Here is a 19,849-nt window from a genome sequence, read left to right as displayed (position 1 = left end):
CCGTTTCGTTGACGAAAATCATAGTGACCGCTTCGGAAAATGAATATTCATGCATATGGTATATTATTTTGTTTTTTAGAATCCTAGAATATATTATATGCACATAAAATCTGATGTGAAATTCCGATTTGCAACAACTTTAGTTACCAGCAAAGTTGCTAATAGTGCAAAAGCTTCAGTTGAAGCTCATTTTGAAGTCACTCTTCCAGATGCAGCATTTATTACAGAATTTGTTATGTAAGTTCTAAAGTTTGATGTTGCTAAAAAGTAACGAAGACATAAATTCAAAAGACAAAGTTTAAAGTTTTGATATACTTTCGGCCCATTTCAGCTCTTTCACTTAGTATTAAGTTTTAGGTTCGATTGCATTTTAGACCAAAACAGTATGCATATAATGGTGCAGTCAATAGATATTGATATGTATAACTAAACAAATTTTAACCTGCAAAAAACCTTAACTGTTTCATGAGAACGTTGCAAAAGCGATCCATAAGAGCGCATATTTAATTCTTGTAAACTACAATTAGTTAATAAAATAGAAAAATCAAATTAATTTTAAAAAAATGTCACACTGCTTTTTTTTTCCTCATCTTAAAATTAACTATAATTATTTTAGAATATTAATAGATGGTGCTGTAAATTTTTCAGGGAAATTGATGGACAGGTATATCCCGGAGAAATCAACGAGAAAGCGAAAGCGAAAGAGAAATATGATACAGCAAAGAAGAAGGGTCAAAGTGCAGGACATGTGGCACAAAAGTAAGTACACGATCACAATAAGTTATTAGATGTTTCAAGTAAAAGATACCAGGGTCCTCGGTCATAAAACTATACTCAGAACTTGGAGTACAAAATTAGTGCTTGAAACAACAAATCCAGTTTTTTGATTGGTTGATTTTTATGACCGCAAGGCCTGTTAGATGGTATAATTGAATTTATTTAAAGAATGGTATTCTGATTTTTAAACTTTAAACAGTTACTAATTAGCTGTTATGTCGCTTAGATATTCTTAAAAGCGAAAATACTTAATTTTTAAATGATTAAATGCAAAACTTATAAAGCTAGTTTATGAATAAAATGGAAGAAATAAAGAGCAGGTAGTTTTGATGCAGAAAAATCAAATCATTTAATTCATACCAAACAATCATCATAAGTAATCACAACATTGCATGGCCGAATTTACGTCAAAGTTTCAAAATTGCACTGAGTACCCAAAATTGCACCCATTTAGCAAAACTATCAGCGGAAATCTTACAAGTTTTCTTAGAGACTAAGCAAGTCCAGTTTTTGTCGTGTTTGTATGTGTGAGTGTGGGTGGTCGATCGTCTTTCATCATAGCTAAATATATTCAAATATACACAAAATGTTCACAGTATATATCGACGAAGAAATAATCACTATCAAAAGTAAAATCTAAGGAAACTTTTATATGCGACGTCTAAAAACAAACCTTGTTTTGAAAATTAGCAATTAAAATATGTAACAGGCATCAATTTCTTAAAAAATAGAATAAAATATGGACTATAAATTGTCAAATTGTTCTAGATAATTGAAGAAATAAAACAAAGTATCGGTTATTTAATTTAAGGATATGAGAATTTAAGGATAGACGTAATTTGGTTTCGTTCATCAAGTTAAAGAATTGTGAATCGGCAATGTTTTTATTCAATATGGATTTAGAATTAATTAGTTATCAAAGGTACCAGGATTATAATTTAGTACGCCAGACGCGCGTTTCGTTTACATAAGAGTCATCAGTGACGCTCATATCGAAATATTTATAAAGTCAAACAATTATAAAGTTGAAAAGCATTGAGGATCCAAAATTCAAAAAAGTTGTGCCAAATACGGCTTAGGTAATCTATCATGTCTGGAATAAGAAAATCCTTAGTTTTTCGAAAAATTTATAAGTTTTGTAAACAGGAAATTTATAAGTATGACCACATTATTGATATTCATGTCAACACCGAAATGTTGACTCCTGGGCTGGTGATACCCTCGGGGACGAAACGTCCACAAGCAATTGATGAAACAATCAATTAAATAAGAACACATCTACAAATTAAATACAGAATGAAAAGTTTTGTCCTGAATAATATAGACAAAATAGGTGCAACTTTGTGTACCCTCACGTTAGAAATTTACGTAATATTTGGAGAAGAACAACGGCATAGAATCATTGAAAAATGTCAGTAAATGACATATTGCGCCAGCCTTTATTACAAATAACATTCCGTTTTATTGCAGACCAAGACACACCAACCGGTTCAGTGTTGATGTAAACGTAGCAGCCGAGAGTAAAGTTACCTTTAATCTTACTTACCAAGAATTATTAGAGCGAGTCCATGAACAATATGAGCATATAGTATACGTGGACCCAGGCCAGATTGTGGAGGATTTCACGATTGACGTGTATATTCATGAGTCAAGAGACATTACTAAGGTCTCAGTGCCACCGTTGCGAAATGATATTATTTTGGGGACTATAGGTAACTAGTTGAATGATAGAAAAATTGGTTAGAGACATTATTATTTATGTCAGTGGTAAGTGTAGAAATTGACATTTTAATGATGAAATTCTACTAAACTTAATTCGGAGTCAAATTTGTTCGTTTAGTGTATGTTCAATTAATGTGTGAGTATATCGTTTGATAAAGTTAAGCCATTTCAATTTATGTTTTATAGTGTGTCTTATTATGTTGTGATGCTACACTATTGTTACGGATAAGGGCGACATTTCAATGTTTAAACCCGCTGCATCTGTTTTTTAACCTGTCCTAAGTCAGTAAGCTTGTCGGTTTTTAAGTGTTTTTCGTTTTTTAAATAGATTAGACTGTTGGTTTTCCCGTTTGAGTGGTTTAACACTAGTCGTTTTAGTGTCCTTAAACGCTTGCTGTTCGGTATGAGCCAAGGCTCTTTGTTGGCCATATTTGACACAATGAGTATGGCACTCATACCACATCTTCTTATATATATTTATATTTTTATACTGCTCAAATGTTAACGGTTGCAAGGCATTAAAACGGATGCTTTTAAGTTTTTACATATTTAAGTATACGGCTCCGACTGATGGGCAAACATTCACATAGTACAACCTCAAACCTGGTCTTTTTCGAATGCACCAACAGATATATGTTTTTTAAATTTCATTCTTATTATCGAGGTGGAAAGACCTTCAATTGTTCAGAGAGGTTTTTAATATAGTTTTTGTTTTATTTCTAACAGAAGAGAAAAACGCTTTGGCTATCATCGAGCGACCAACACAAACGTCTGCTACTATTCATTATGCCCCTACAGCCGATGACCAGAAACAGATGTCTGACCAGGGAATATCAGGGTTGTTTGTTGTCGAGTATGATGTCGAGAGAAAATTTGACGCTGGTGAAGTCATGGTAAATGAAATAATTCTAATTTGTTCTCTGTTGCTTTCAGCAAACATGAAATAGTGTGACCGTATCAGCTTTAAGTGCGTTTTTAACATATTCATATTTAACATATCTAACTATCTAGTTACAAATCCAAGGGAGCTTTTAAAAGGCCTAACCGCACCCACCGGTATATATAAAAAGTTTTTTGTCAACATTTGAAGAAATGGAGGATTAAAGGTTGTATATGGCTACCATATTGTATAGGAATTATTGATAAACAACCCATTGACTTGCATGAAATGCTGCTATATACTTCGCATCTGATTCAATAAACATGGTATATGCAAATTGCTCCAAAAAAAAAAAACAACTGTTGTACCATTTAGGTAAATCATTTTTAAGGAAGCTTTGTAAAGTCTCATCTATTGATTTTACTTGATGATTTTGCTTATGGGTTTGTTTTCTTTCTACATCTGCAAAATTATTTTCATATATTTTAGATAAATGGGTTTTTTAAAAACACATCGTACATGCATCACAATAAGCACGTCTTATAATCGTTTTTTAACAGGTTGTTGACGGATACTTTGTACACTTCTTTGCACCAGAAGGTATGGATCCTTTACCAAAAGACGTCTTATTCATCTTAGATGTTAGTGGATCTATGTCGGGCACTAAAATAGCACAACAAAAGAGTGCCATGAATAGCATTTTGAAAGATCTTTTCGAAGGTGATCGTTTCAACATAATGCTGTTCAGCAGTGGCAATTCTTTGTGGCAGCAAACATTACTGTCTGCTAGCAACAAAAATAAACAGAAAGCACTTCAACATGTTGAAAATATGAAAGCAGACGGAGGTAAGCATATTGTAAAGAATAAATGTCAAACAAAGTTTAAAAAAAATCTTTCTCCATTTTTTTGTTATAGATTTGATTGGTTATTTGATTTGTGTTTAACGCCATTTTCAGCACTATAGTGCTATATCGTGGCGGGTCAGTTTTTATTTGTGGAAAAATCCAAGGTTCCCGGAAAAAAACAACCAACCTCCGAAAAAAATAGATACCAAAAGGCAATTATTTTACCTCAATAAAAACAAACGATAAATAAAAAGGAGAATCAAAATATGATTTACACAAAGTAGTGCATTCATAATAAAGAAAATATGGATATAAAAGAATAACAATATGGTGAATATTATTCAACTTTATGTGTTTAAGGGGTACAGAACACCTAAGAAAAGATAGCTCTTACTCATAGTCTGATTCATTCCTACGTTTTAGAATGATGTGCAATATGAAAGCTTTTAAAAGATCATGATCATAATGTTTACATTATTGCTACTTTACAAAAATTCAAAAGTCTAAGGAACCTTCCATTTGATTTTAGAGGGGGGGGGGGGGGCTAGGATTTAAAATTTTGTCCTGCATTTTTTTTATGGTTGTAATCATCATTATTGTCCTGCATTTTTTTATTTTTCATTCTTTACGGACCTGCAATTTTCATTAGTTTACTGAAATAGTTTACTTAAATTGTCATCCTGCTTGTTATGCCAAATTACTCATCCTGCCTTTGTTTGTCTTGCCGTTTTTTTAATTTCATCCAAGCCCCCCCTCCTCAAATGAGAGTGGATAGGACCTTTATCGGGACTCCGGGATAGGGTGTTTTAAGGTCGGGATTTAGGGATTGATCCTTTAAGGATCCGAGAATTCTTTTTTCGAATTCTGGGACTTCGGGATTTAAATTTATTTAAATTCGGGACCTTGGAATTTCGGGATCAGGACCCCTCCTACCCCCTCTCAAATGGTAGCTCCCTCCGACAATAAAGTTTTAACCAAATAAACAAGAATCTATGGTCAATAACACAATGCTTCTTTTCGTAGATCTTCGTATCAAATTGATTAAATCAAAACTTAATTGTCTCCACAATACTTTTTTTTAATGAAATACACTATGGCCTTAGTAATACACGTAGCAATGTAAAAAAAGGTACGAACAATTTATAATTTTATAATTGCTGTCATATTTTTTAAAGAGCAATTGAATATGTTATTGCATGATTTATATTCATGTAAAAAGTTAGAAGATACCGAGGGGGGTAATAAACCACCAGTGCATCATTTACATGATACGGAACAAAGTCAAAAACACAATTTTAAAAATGACAAACAAGAAAAAAAAAACTTCCGATTGTACCGTCCAAAAAACACTACACATATTTTTGCTTTCTTAATTTATCTGAATAAGAAAAAACTATATCTTTCTAGTATCTTTCCAACCTTTATCCTGACAGGTGTAGAACATTAACGGGTGTCTTCTATTCCGTCCGCAATTTTAGGGAAAGTAAAGTCTATATTTAGAATCATAGTTAAAACTAAAATTACACATGTATGATATAAATAGAACATGGTATTTTCGCTTTATCAAATTTAAATTTCGAAGGGATAGCAAAATTTGTTATTTTTCTTTTGTTGTGCTTTTGTCCTGTTTGTGTATCTTTCCGAATTTTTGATAAAATGCAATTTTATGATAAATATAAAAAAGAAAGTGTGGTGTTATTGCAAGTGACAAGTGAAAAAATTTCTTCTCAAGTCTCAATTCAAAATTATTACTGAATAGAGTAATCATTCCCTATAATAATAAGGGGCCCAAAAAATAATGTGAAACATGTAAGGGGACGACCATTTGACATTCTGGGGGGAAGAGGATTTTGAAAATAAATAACTCAGCCTTGATAATCACAAAATTAAATGGTTTGTTTTGTGGTAGTTTGAAAATAAATTATCTGACTTGCAATGTATTGAAAATAAATAACTCAGCAGGTCTAATCGAAAGTATGAGATGGCACTAAATTCTTCATAAACTCATCTTTTTTCCCCAAAAAAATCGGGAAACACTTCCCAATTTTTTTAATAATAAAAGTATAAATATTATTTAAATATACTTGAAATGTCTGAAAATTAGTTTAATTTAACTTGAGATATATTGTCTCAGGAAACCTGACCTCACTTTTAACAGGGCCGTAACTTCATTGCGGCAAATGCATCAGCCTCATGTAGGAAATTTCAAAACCAAACGCTTGTCTCCATATTAAATTGTGTTCACGGCGAGTGTCTTGCAAGACGCAAGTTCTGTTTTCCCTCAGACGTAGCCCTGATTTTTTGGGATCAATGTTTTTTTATTTATTTGTCTTTTGTTCATTGATTGCCCTTCTGGATTCTGTTAGAGTTGCACTTCTTTTGTTATCTAGTAATTTTGTTATGAATTTGATTATGAGTTTAAAAAAACAGCAGCCACAGACTTAACTATGTGAATTCCATTTTTGCTTAATCATCCACATTGTTCTTTTGATGTTGTCCGTAGAAACTTAAGTCTTGTACTGAATTTATACATTTTGCTTTGGGACCAAAATATTGTCAAAAAATTGTAAAAACAAAACTTGCATTTTCAGATTATGAATGGGGTTTTCGGAACATCCAGAAAGCATGATGTTGCATCATTTGTTCTATAGCTTCTTGGGCCTTCAGTGGCTCCAAAACCCTTCAAAAAATTTTTACAACCAAATTTAATATTATGTATGTATGCAATACATGTATATACAGTTGGGAATATAAAAGATTCATTTCTACAGAGGGTGATGATTAATTCTGATTAAATGGTACATAATGACTTGACTATACATGTATTATTTATAAATAAACAAAACATTTACAAATTGTATAAATAAACTTGTGAAAATGAATAATCAGTCCCTTGCTTTGATGAAAATGAAAAATCTTGCTTCAATAGTGCAGAAAATGAACAAAAACAAATCCTCCTGCCCCCCCCCCCCTAGAATATTAAATGGTCGTCCCCTAACTGCCGTGCTTTTAACTAAAACCAGTTGTGTCTAGTTTTCATAAGCTCTGCAGAAATAATAAAAAAATTTCTATGTTAAACGAACTTGATTTCACAGAATAAGGATTTTTCACAGTCAGCTCTATTTTATCTCTCATGAGCCGTGGTTCTTTGCACCACTGGTTTTGTAGTTAAGTTTTTAATTGTATATTTTTTAATCTGTAGACCAATAAATTGAAAATCTAGATCATGTAAAGCATCTGCCAACTTTAAAGCTTCCGCCTTTTTCCTATGTATCATGTGTATTTTTGGCGTGTCATTCTTTTAATTTCAACAGCTCGTATCTCAAATCAAAAATCAGTTACATCCTTTTTTTGCCCCTGCAACTGAAAGTCGGGGTGGGGGTATTTTTTTACCCCTGTCCGTCTGTCCTTCCGTCCGTCCCATTATTGGTATATAGTTATTTGACATAACTCCTCCTACTGTTTGAAACTGTTTCACTTTGCTGTCTGTTGAGTAGTTAAGTACGTACACTGCACTTTAATAGAAACGATTCCTTTGTAAACAATTTTATGTGACTACATGTCCATTATGTATTCCGTGTGCATGGAATGGGTTGACATTTCATAAAATGTGTATATATTGTTGTATGGTCGATTAAAGCTTGTGTAATATGATTTTTTTAAAAATAAATATGAATTCATAACCATGATAACTACATAAAAGTCATTGCCCGTACAAGTGTTTCTTACCAAAAAACACAATCGTCATCCTTTAGGTCAAAGTTCAAAGTCACATGAAAGTAAAACAATTAAGAAGACACACCACCTCATGATGATACATCCACATGCCAAAGATGTAAGGCATAGGTCAAAAGGTGAAGCATTTATGGCCTACATGGTTGTATTTTTCACGAAAAAAAACAACATAAAGTTGACCTTGAGGTCACATTTGAAGGTCACACAAAGGTCATCATTATGCAAGACACTTAACCCTGTGATGATACATCCACATGACAACAGAGATGGGTCCAATTACTTTCAATGTAATTGATTAAATTACAATTACTTTGTGATTTGTACGATTAAATTAAATTAATGATTACATCATTTCTGAAAGTGTCTGATTAAATTAATGATTACATTGGCAAAGTAATCATGATTACATCTGATTACAATGAATTTAAAAAAATACATTTTGTATGATGTGAATGAATAAACGTTAAATATAACTGCATTTTTTAGAAAGTATTTTGTTTGCTATATTATAAAATGATAACTTCAAACTTCATCTATTTAATAAACCACAAAAGTTCACTTCATACACACATGAACATTGTGTCACTGGTTATGACCCATTGCACTTTATCATCATTGATCTCTGAATTATTTTTACTTCAATTGAATATAGCTTTATAAAAAGAGTTTGCTGTTTGTCTTCTGACCTATTCTAGACTTGAATTTATATTTGTTTCAAGGTGCAGTTCATGGAAGTTAAAATATGGATGAAATAAAGTTAATCAAATTGTAAACAAAATACAAGTACTAAAAATCATTGCATTTTACATGTCCAGTCCAAAGACATACAAAAAAAAACAAATTGCTAATTTTAAACAAGATATTTGTCCAACTTTTAATTAATTTTGTGCTAATTAGATAAATGATCACATGTCTGATTTATCTTTTACCATATATATTGTCCTACAGCTATACTCAATTGGTAATTGCAATAAAAAGAAACCTTAATTAGTTTCCTACCTGTCAATTCAAAGTTGAAAAAATCCCAACATTAACAAAAGATTATAATTAAGGGTTAAAGAAAAGTATTACTTGAATATAACAGTTATTATCAAATATATATATGTCAATTTTTAAATTGTAAATATATGTACAATATCTTTTACTAAGGCCATTGATGACTTTTCAATGCTGTAACAGTTTATTTTTTACTGAAGTATACAAACCAAATATCATGCTTTATAAAAAAAATAAACCAAACTATTTTAACATGTTAAATATTATTAGTAATTAAATAAGAATAACAAAAAGGTCCATTTATTGACCATAAACACAGTTTAAGATTTTTTTCATTGTAATCAGAATGTAATCATAAAGTAATCAGGATTACAGGGTATTTTTAAAAGTAATTGATTAAATTAAATTACATGTAATCAGATTTTTGGCTGATTAATGATAACAATGATTACTTGAAAAAATTGTAATCAATTACAGCTGATTAACGATTACAATTACAATTACCCCAAGTCTGCATGACAAATAGCTAAGGCCTAGTTTAAAAGACGAACAAAAAATATGGCCGTTATGTTCTTTTTTTATAGTTTTTGTTCTAATTTAATGAACCAATTTGAGGGTGGGGCGTAATTTAAACTTAAATACCAAAATATTTAACGGTTAAATTTTAAATTTTTTTTGCAAGAACAGCCGACTAGTATAGCACTCAAAATGCTTAGTTCTATAAAAAAAACTAAACGACAAATTTTTTTTCTCAAAAAAAAAATCTTCTTCAAATACTAGAAGCACAGCATTCACTTTTCTGGGCTGATTCTAATACCCACTTTTAAAGTTCTGGCAAAATTTTTAATCCGGAATAAAAAAAACTTGCTAGAAAGGGGTATCAGTTAACTAATATTCACCTGAGCTATCATTATTAGCTATGCCATTGTCATTTTAGGATTAAATTTAAAAAAAAAATGCAAATTCAACCCTATACCCATATTTCACAAACTTCCAATTTTGGCCGATATTAGTATGTAAAAGATGCCATATTTGAGTAGCCAAATCTTTTAAACCTATGGTTCAAATCTTTTAAAATTTTCACAAGATGTTTAAGTTGGCCTAGTTTATCAATGAAAAAAAATAAGAAAAATTAAACGACAGGAATTTTTTGGGGTATAGTGTTTGGTACCCCCTCAAAGAAATGAATGCTTCTTTTTTCGATTTTATTGAGGTGTAAAAGTGTTGACCGAAGCACATTTTGTATGAAGCGCTGAAGCGCTTCATTCTAAAAATGGGTGCACGATCAATACTTTTACAACCCTATCAAATTACTAAAAGAAAAATTTATTTCTCATTATCACATTTTTTATGTTATTAGTAAGACCACAAAAAAAAGTTTTATCAATTGTTTTCGTTTTGTTTACCCTGTGCATTTTTGTGGAAGCACGTGTGCTTACGAATGTAAAATTTCATTTTGATATGCAGGTCAATTTTTTAATGACGCGCGATTGTTTTTAGCTAATCAAACTAACGAATTATCGTTTATATGTCTTTTTGGAGATTTCAATGCTCGAACTGCAGAAGAGTCATACTTTGACGTCGTTAATTTTGAAGAATTTTCAGGAATGTTAGACATTGAAAACGAGGGTATTTGTACTTTAGATGAATTAAATATAAATTTATTAAGGAAAAGTATGGATCACAAAAAAAATAATTTTGGTAACTTGCTTCTTGAATTTTGTAAGAATAACAATATGTTTATCCTAAATGGAAGAATGTGTGAAGACAAAGGTCTGGGTAGTTTTACATGTAAAAACACCAGTGTGTTTGATTACAATATTGCTTCCCCAAATTTTCTTTTTTCCCCAAAAAATCAAAAAGCTGGGTATTAAATTCTAGCGTTTTATTTTCGGATATTCATAATCCGCTATCGTTAAAGATTACTTGTTATGAAAAACAAAACGACGTCAGTCATGATGATGACATGCATGAGGAGAAGATTAAGAGATGGGAAAATGAACAATTAGACACCTTTATTAGTAACAGTGATAGACTTAAAGTAAATGAAATACTAGCTCAATTAACGGAAATGGTTGAAAATACAAGTGAAAACTCAATTATAAATAAAGTTGTTGAGGATGTATGTCATTTACTTACAAATGCGGCAAATTCTACATTCGGCACATTTACTAAAAGACGTAAGCGTACACAAAACATAAAAAAAAATCCAAACCATGGTTTCGGTCTAGTAGACGAAAACTTAAGCGAAACCATGCTGACGACAAAGTCAATGAAACAAAGAAACTAGAAAAGAGTTATAAGCGAGCAATGGATAAGAGCATTCGTAACCATAGAAAGAAAATTAGACACAAGATAGAAAACTTAAAATCGATTAACCAGAAAGAATACTGAAAAATTTTGAACGGTGGTAAAAGGGGAAACAACCCATGTGTACCTATTAATATTTTGTTTGATTATTTAACAATGTTTAAAGAATTTAAAATTAGGAAATTCTGTAGATGAGGAGATTGTTTAAGAAAATAAGAACAATGTAAAAAATTAAAATGTTATATTAAACTCACCTGTTACAGAAAAGGAAATTGAAAAATCTTTGAGAAAGTTAAAAAAATAATAATAAATCCTCGGGTGATGATATGATTGTAAATGAATATTTAAAACACTCTTTTAGTGTTATGTCACAGGTGTTTGTGAAACTTTTTAATATTATATTTGACAGTGGAATCATTCCTGATATTTGGGTTTTTGGAAATATAATAACCTTTATTCAGAATAAAGGTAACAAACATGATCCTAGCAATTTTAGGCCTGCAACAGTTATAAGCTGCTTTGGGAAATTATTTAATTCTATTTTGAATTCACGTTTGAATAAATTTTCTGATGATTTTTGTTTACTATGTCAGAATGAAGCTGGTTTCAGAGAAGGTTATTCTACTACAGATAATTTATTTGTTATCTTCATGCTTATTAGTATCATGAAAAATAAGAAAAAGAAACTATTCTGTGCATCCGTAGATTTTGCTAAAGTCTTTGGTACTGTTTCGAGAAAGGGTCTTTGGCATGAATTACTTGTAAATGATATTAACGGTAAAATGTATAAAAACTTTAATATGTACACTGGTATTAAATCTCGTATTGTGTATAATGGTGAAATGTCAGAATACTTTTCATGCAATATCGGTGTAAGACAGGGTAAAAATATGTCTCCTTTTTTTATTTTCATTGTATTTGAACAATCTTCAGAAGTTTATTGAAGAAAAAAATGTATGTGGTTTAAATTGTATCACTGAGGAAAAAGAGAATGAGTTTGATATCTACTTAAATCTGTTTGTGTTATTGTTCGCAGATGATACAGTGTTATTTTCGGATAATGTATCCGATCTACAGTTGCAATTAGATATATTCTTTGAATATTGCAGTACCTGGAAATTAAAAGTTAACACAAGTAAAACTAAGATTATAATTTTTTCTGGTGGTAGATTACCCAAAAATATTAACTTTATATATGATGGCAATCCATTGGAGGTAGTAAACGAATTCACATACCTTGGGTTAAATGTTTTAAGAAGGGTTGTTTTATGAGTGCTAAGAAAATTTTAGTTAGAAAAGCAAATAAAGCAATGTATAAAGTATTGAAAAAGGGGAAGTTGCACAATTTGTGAGTGAAATCACAATATCATATATTTGATAAAATCGTGAAGCCAATCCTCCTGTATGGGTGTGAGATCTGGGGTTTCAGTAATACTGATATTATAGAAAAAGTGCACTTAAAATTGTGTTAGCTTTTACAAAACCTTAAGAAGTCGACACCTAATTTTATGATTTATGGTGAACTTGGTATTTATCCCATGTCTTTATATATACAGCTGCGTATGGTTAATTTCTGGTCAAAAATGGTAAATGGGGATGGTACATGTAACAGGATTGCTTAAATATTATACATTCAAATACATGTAACAGTTCTTGAAGAATTCTGACAAGCAATTTAGGTCAGATTAGTTGAAATACGTTCAAGATACATTAGATAAATGTGGATATAGTAATAAATGGTTGTCACAAGGAAAGTTTAATTCTAAATAGTTGGGTATTAGTTTAAAACAAAAGTTATTTGATCAGTTTCAACAGAAATGGAGAGCTAATATTGACTGTTCATCAAAAGGTTTTGCCTACAAATTGTATAAAGTAAATTTTGAATTTGAGGAACATCTGAATATTTTAAGTGATAGAATCACATATTGTAGATTTCGAACGGGTAACCATAAGTTACCCATCGAAACTGATAGATGGAATAAAATTGACCTTAGATATGGTAACTTATGTCATTGTAACGAGATTTGGTGATGAATTTCATTACACTTTGTAGTGTAGTTCTTTGGCAAATTGTCGAGCACAATATCTGGATACTTTTTTCTTGCATAGATGTAACATACTAAAACTTGAAAAAAAAACTATTTCAGTTTAAAATTAAAAATAAGTTGAAAAAGCTGTGCAAAGGGTTATAGATCAATACGGAGAAAATACCAAACGTCCAATCAAATAGGCAATACAAAAAGTAAATTGACGAAAGATCAGCAAGAACCCACATCCGAGGTGAACCCAGATACTCAAACTATATAATAAATTTGCTTACATGTTTGATAAGGCATATATATATATTTTCGGATTGATAATATGTTTTCCTTTCTAGACTATAGTATATGGTTTGGATGCTTTAAAGGTAATGCATATAGAACAAGAAAAGTAAATTATTTCTTCCGTGATTTAATCGTGAGTCATTATGATAGATATCTTTTGTACACTGTACTTGATGTTTTCGTTTTCTTTTTTTCCTGAAGGGACGAATATCAACGGTGCAATGTTGTCAGGAATTAGGTTTTTGAATTCTATTCCAAGTAAAGAAACTACGGAAAGTCGAAAGAAAATTGTGGTATTTCTTACTGATGGGCTAGGCTCTAACGGAGAAACGGTCCTTAATAATATCGACAGGGAAAATACCAAAGGGTTGCCAATTTATAGTCTTGCCTTTGGAAGCAATGCAGATTATGAGTTTGTAAAAAAAGTTGCAGTAAAAAATAAAGGCGTTGCTAGGAAGATATTTGAAGATTCTGATGCATCGCTACAGATAAAGGGGTTCTACGATGAAATTTCATCGTCAGCATTACAAAATGTTTCTTTTAAATATCTTGACAAAAACACAGATGTTACTGAAAATGCAACAAAAAGGAACTTTGATACGTTTTTTAACGGAAAAGAATTAGTTATTGCTGGCAAACTATCCGACGACAACATACAAGTGCTGAATCTATTGGTTACTGGTAATGGGGTGAATGGAAATGTGGAACTGGAGCTTAAGTCGGATATTCAGAGACGTGATCCGGAATTGACTAAAGCTGGTGATTTTGAGAAAATCACGGAAAGAATATGGGCATATTTGACAATCAAACAACTTCTAGAAGAAGCCATCGGTGAAACTAATGAATTAGAAAAGAAGAATTTAAATGACAGGGCTCTGGCCATGTCTTTGAAGGTAACTGGTAAATAGTTGGTCTATTAAATGACTCTAAAACATGGGAAATAAAATGAAGATAAGTGCTAAATAAATGCCAAAAACATATAAAATGTAAAATACAAGTTTTGCTATTATCTTTGAAACCGATATAAATACGGAAAATATGGAATTACAGAAATGTTCAAAATGTTGATATCCATCCACCTAGTGTCTTTTTACATCAAAAACTGTCTGAAAAGAGTTATTTCCCTTATATGACGAGATTTATCTATTTTGTTCATGTTTGTTTATTATCTTGAAACCTATAATACATAGACAGAAACTTAAATAGCACAAATTACAAGCAAGACAACATCTACAAACAAGGCTTATTACAGATATCGTTATTCGATATTGCTCTTTAATGACGATTTTTATCCATCTGGTAGTGTTTTTTCATATAAATGTTATACCAGATTGACACTTCAAATAACAATATCTACGAATGAGTCAACATGACCGAAATCGTCGGGCGACTCCTTGTTTGACTTTTTACCATTTAATGACGATGTCAGCCGTATTTGGGACAACTTTTTCGAATTTTTGGTCCTCAATGATCTTCAATTTTGTACTTGTTTGGCTTTACAACTATTTTGATCTGAGCGTCTTATGTAGACAGAACACGCGTCTGGGGTACTAAATTATAATCCTGGTACCTTTGATAACTATTTATTAATTTTTGCGTCTTTATCTACTATCTTGAAAACTAAAAAAATAGAAACGCTCTTTAGATAGCAAAAATAATAAACAAGACAAGTTCTAAAATAAGTAAAATTTGCCATAATAGTTAGAAGACTCTTTATAAGAGTGATTGCCATGAAGTTGCGATTTTTTTTTTACCTTTTTTTTGTGTTGAGGCGAAAAAAAGATGTAGAGCAATTTTTAACAGAAAAAAGTTACAAGCAATTATACAAGATCAACAAAAAAGTTATTTTTGTCATGAATTCTATTTTAGTTTAAAATGTTGGAGATGCACATATACATAGGTGAGCGGGCATGCTCTTTATGGGTTTTAGTTTTGTTATTAGCCAAAACGAGTCGATCATTAATCTAAGAGTACAGTTTCTCAACTTTTAAAAGAACTATAATGAAATATGAAATGTGTTGAAAGTAATAAAAAAAGCAAAATTCACAGATACAATTCCTGAAATTCAGAGAATTTAATGTTATCGTATTATCTCCGTGATGACGATCACAAAATATTGTTCAACTGGTCTGTATATTATAGATCCTACAATATAAAGCATTACCGACGTTGACAAATATTTCAATCATACATTTTTTGACAACTATCGACCTTTTTCAGTACAAGTTCGTCACACCATTGACCTCTATGGTTGTAATAAAGCCAGATGAACGAGATCTTGGTGACTTGGAAGAGAATGAAGATGCAAGACGTATGTTTATCTTATATATGAGCTCTTGAAGGGGTTTACAGAATAGAAAATAATGGGTAAAAATACAGAATAAAGGGCCAAAGAATTAGAGAGAAAAAATTAAATGAGCAACAAAAAAAAAATGAAGAATCGAGAATAATGAACAAAAATATAGAACTCCGATGTATATTCGGTTATATAATTTAATTCGCAAAATATAACCATAAGGGTCAAGCAAAAAACATAAAATAGAACACAGTATTAAAGAGGCACTAGCTGTCAAATTTGAGTTCACTAAGGGATTGTGCAATATTTATCTGAGGGTGGGGCCGGTGTACAGCAAATATATTTAAAAAAAAATTACGCCCCGCCAATATTTATTATAAAAAAGTTCTTGCCTCGCTTCAATTAATGAAAAAAATTCCTTGTCCCGCTGGAAAAAATGAAACACATATATGGAAATATAAATGACATTTCAACTCAAATGCATATAATTCAATATTATTAAGATTTTATTTTTGTGAAGGAAGTCAACTTAGGAGCGCTGTGATTGAATGTAAGGGTACAATATATTTTTGTGTATTTATCTATGAATAACTGCAGTGTGTATATGTACAATATAAACTTTGAAACCAAACCTATAAAAATATTTTCTTGAGAATTATTTGAAAAGACTTCCGAAATTTCATAAATTTGGTGTGAAATGATAGTGGGCATCAGACTTCAATTATGTTTGAAACTACTATTTTGAAGCTGTTAATTAAAACGTTTGATTTTTATCACAAAGAATGAAAAATATTCACTGAAAACAATATTGTGTTGAGAAAAGTGCTGATTCATCATTTTAAGTCAAATTGATGGGTACTTATATAAAACTTCATGTTAGGAGTTCAATATTAACTATATTGTTTAAAATACACCAAACCATAGTTCTTTTGTATTTCTTTTCATCTTTCGCAATATAGAGTTTAATTGGAAACACCAGAATTCAAGTCGCGACAAATGTTTTTAACTGAGATATTTACTTCTTTGCTGTGTAATTCCCTAAATGTATCACTTGGGTATTTCTCTAGCTATAATCTATTAAAATGGGAAATGTTCTGGTTAAGTTTGACCTGTTTATGGAATAAGGCAATATTAAGTCATACTAGAAGCATTTTCAGTGTTACAATTGTCCATCTAAGAAAAAAAGAGGCCCACTCGAGGCCAAATTTAGATAGAATTTATATCTCCTGTGTAAAGAATTATTCACATTCTTGACAATTCATGCATACAATATTTCAATATTGCTTGATTTTGTAGTCTCTATCTTTTATTATATCAGGCATATATAATTTTTCATTTTCTACTGTTTGCAAGGACTTTTGTTTGAAATTAATACTCCCAAGGGACATACTTCAGCTTTTTCATAGATTAAGTTGTAATACCTTTAATGTTTAAGAATTTAATTTTATTATGTTGAAGATTTATTTAAAATACAATTGAAGTTGTTTTATGTTTAAGCATTTATTTACCATATGTTATGTCATATGTTTAAATTACAAAGCATTGTTTAGTTTTCCAGATATTTTATTTATATAGACAATGCTTAATAATAATGTACTACATTTGTATAAGCAATTTAATATTTTTTTAAAGTGCTAAACATTTATTTTTCTTCATTTAATTTCACAATTCTTTGTACGTACAATGTACATATATATTTTATATATTCTGTTGATCAGAATGTCATTTTTTTTAAATGATTATTTAAAGCATAAACACATAAAAATATATTGAAGCACTGTATTAAGTTATTTTGATTTAGATTCAATCGTGCTTTTTTTCTATCAAGTTACTTTTTCCTAAAGAAATCACAAATATATGTTTTGATAAGAATATTTAGACCTTTAAACATGTTGCATTCAGATAGTTTTAATCTGTTAATTTTTTATGCACACATGAAGGTTTTTAAAATGTGTGTGTCCCGCCAAATATTTGTTAAAAAAAAACTTTGCGTCCCGCTCATTAATTGCATGAAAAAAGTATTTGCCCCGGCCCCACCTTCAGATAAATATTGCACAGTCCCTTATTTGACTCAAATTCTCATATTTGATTTATAACAATGAAAAACATTCATCCAAATCATAAACAGTCTACAATAAACCATTTAAAAGGTATGGGCTCGATAATCTATAGCTTCATTTCGTGTGTATTTTAGTTAAGATGCAATCAAATAATATCGAGTACACCTCCGAAGATCTCCGAGAACAAACTTAAATATAGATTGAAATAGAACAGGTGCAATTTATTTTTGATAGGTCTTTTTAATTTCATTTTATAGATTAAAAACATATGTTAAGCATCGTTTTCCCCTTATAAGAATGATTTTTTCGGGGATCAAATCAGGCAATCAAATGAATTACCTTTATTTCTCTAATTTTTGTGTTATTTTCATATTTCTTGATCGGTGTGAGAAAATACACTACTGAAATATCTGTTCTCAGCAAATGATTAGTCGAAATTTGATTATAACGTCAAACTGTTTTGTTTTCTTCTGAATTTTCCTATTATGACGTCATGAAAAAGGTGACCATGCATGATGACGTCGCATATAAAGAACACAAGTTTCTGAATATGTTTGAAAAAGAAGGATATAAATCATCAGAGAAACAGGTTTCAACACTATAGCTCGTGTATTACGATATTTCTCCACTCTCGACAGTTAAGATTTAAATATTTAAAAAGCTCGGCAAGCCTTGCGCGCCTTAAATAATAAAATTAAACTGTCTCAATTGGAGAAATATCGTAATACACTTGTTGCAGTGTAGGAATCTATATTTCACTTACAATGTTGACATTCGTTTCCTTTAAATAACTGAGCACGCACCATACATGTATTATCTATCCCTTACTTAGGTGTTAAATTAAAGTTCACATGAATACGGATGCAATGATGTCAAATTGTTCACTGGCAAGTGAATAATTCATTGTCAATGTTTCCTAGCTTTTTTTTTAATTGAACCACTGGCTAAAAGCGATATATTATTTCACTATTTCACTTTCATTAATGATTGAACAAGATATTTTTTATTTTATTTTTTTTATATATATCTCGTAGCTAGAACCCCTTTAATCACAATAATCAAAAAATTCAAATTCAAACATAAAACATAGATAAGATAATCCTAACTTTTGATAGACATCGATCTCGTTTTCACAACTTCAAAGTTGCTTTATACAGTCATAAACTGCTGTCAAACGTTTCAGGTTTCAAAACATGTCTTAGCTTGTATAGTGGTTATGAATTTGCATAACCAGGTTTTATATTATTGATTTTTGAATATAACCATCTCTTAAAGTTGAGTAAAGTTAACAATCAAGAAAAAAAATCATCATCAAGTTTATTTGAAAATTTACATGAACTTAAATTTGGTCTATGTGTATATTTTTGTTTCTTTTCAGTTTATGTTATAGTCATCTACCCGAAATTTAGATATTATCTGTCTGGTTTTAAAATTTTATTTTATCAACAAACGAACGACAGGAATACATTGTTATAGTCTTTATTGACTGGGTATAGAATCAAAAACGTATTTTTACCAAAAATGTATTTTCCAAAAATGGTGGGTTAAACCTGGTTTAATAGCCAGTTAAACCTCCTATTTCAAGTTGTCTTTTTAAACTGATTTTTATAGTTCGTTCTTTTGTTGTACTGTTATACCACTGTCACAGGTTAGGAGAGGTTTGGATCCCGCTTAATGTTTAACCCCACCACATTCTGTTTGTGCAAAATCAGAACCTATTTTAATGAAAATAGATGTATTACATTTTCTTTGAGGTTTTTTGTTGTTAGCTATTTCATATTTTGGGGGTAACAACATTTGATTCCATTCATAGGATACAAGGGATCTCTGAATTTTCAAAATTACTCTGAATCAGTTTAAAAACAAAATTCATAAAAGATGTCTCCACGATAGAATGGAAACG

The 19,849-nt window shown here is 30.6% G+C and overlaps 1 protein-coding gene across 3 annotated transcripts in view; it reads left to right on the top strand.

Annotated features, from left to right (window-relative positions):
* The window catches only part of LOC143076071 (inter-alpha-trypsin inhibitor heavy chain H3-like), a 162,316-nt gene that overhangs the window by 128,454 nt on the left and 14,013 nt on the right, over positions 1-19,849 (top strand). For 2 of the 3 annotated variants that reach the window (XM_076251715.1, XM_076251721.1), the window contains exons 2-8: positions 80-237; positions 649-759; positions 2,248-2,489; positions 3,226-3,392; positions 3,940-4,225; positions 13,792-14,483; positions 15,811-15,901. In XM_076251715.1, the coding sequence (XP_076107830.1) occupies positions 80-237; positions 649-759; positions 2,248-2,489; positions 3,226-3,392; positions 3,940-4,225; positions 13,792-14,483; positions 15,811-15,901 (1,747 nt within the window). The remainder of the gene's footprint in view (positions 1-79; positions 238-648; positions 760-2,247; positions 2,490-3,225; positions 3,393-3,939; positions 4,226-13,791; positions 14,484-15,810; positions 15,902-19,849) is intronic. The other variant, XM_076251708.1, reaches the window with a different exon arrangement.

Source organism: Mytilus galloprovincialis, chromosome 1 (assembly GCF_965363235.1).
Source record: "Mytilus galloprovincialis chromosome 1, xbMytGall1.hap1.1, whole genome shotgun sequence".
Taxonomy (NCBI): Eukaryota; Metazoa; Mollusca; class Bivalvia; order Mytilida; family Mytilidae; genus Mytilus; species Mytilus galloprovincialis.
This window is presented reverse-complemented; position numbering and strand designations above follow the sequence as displayed.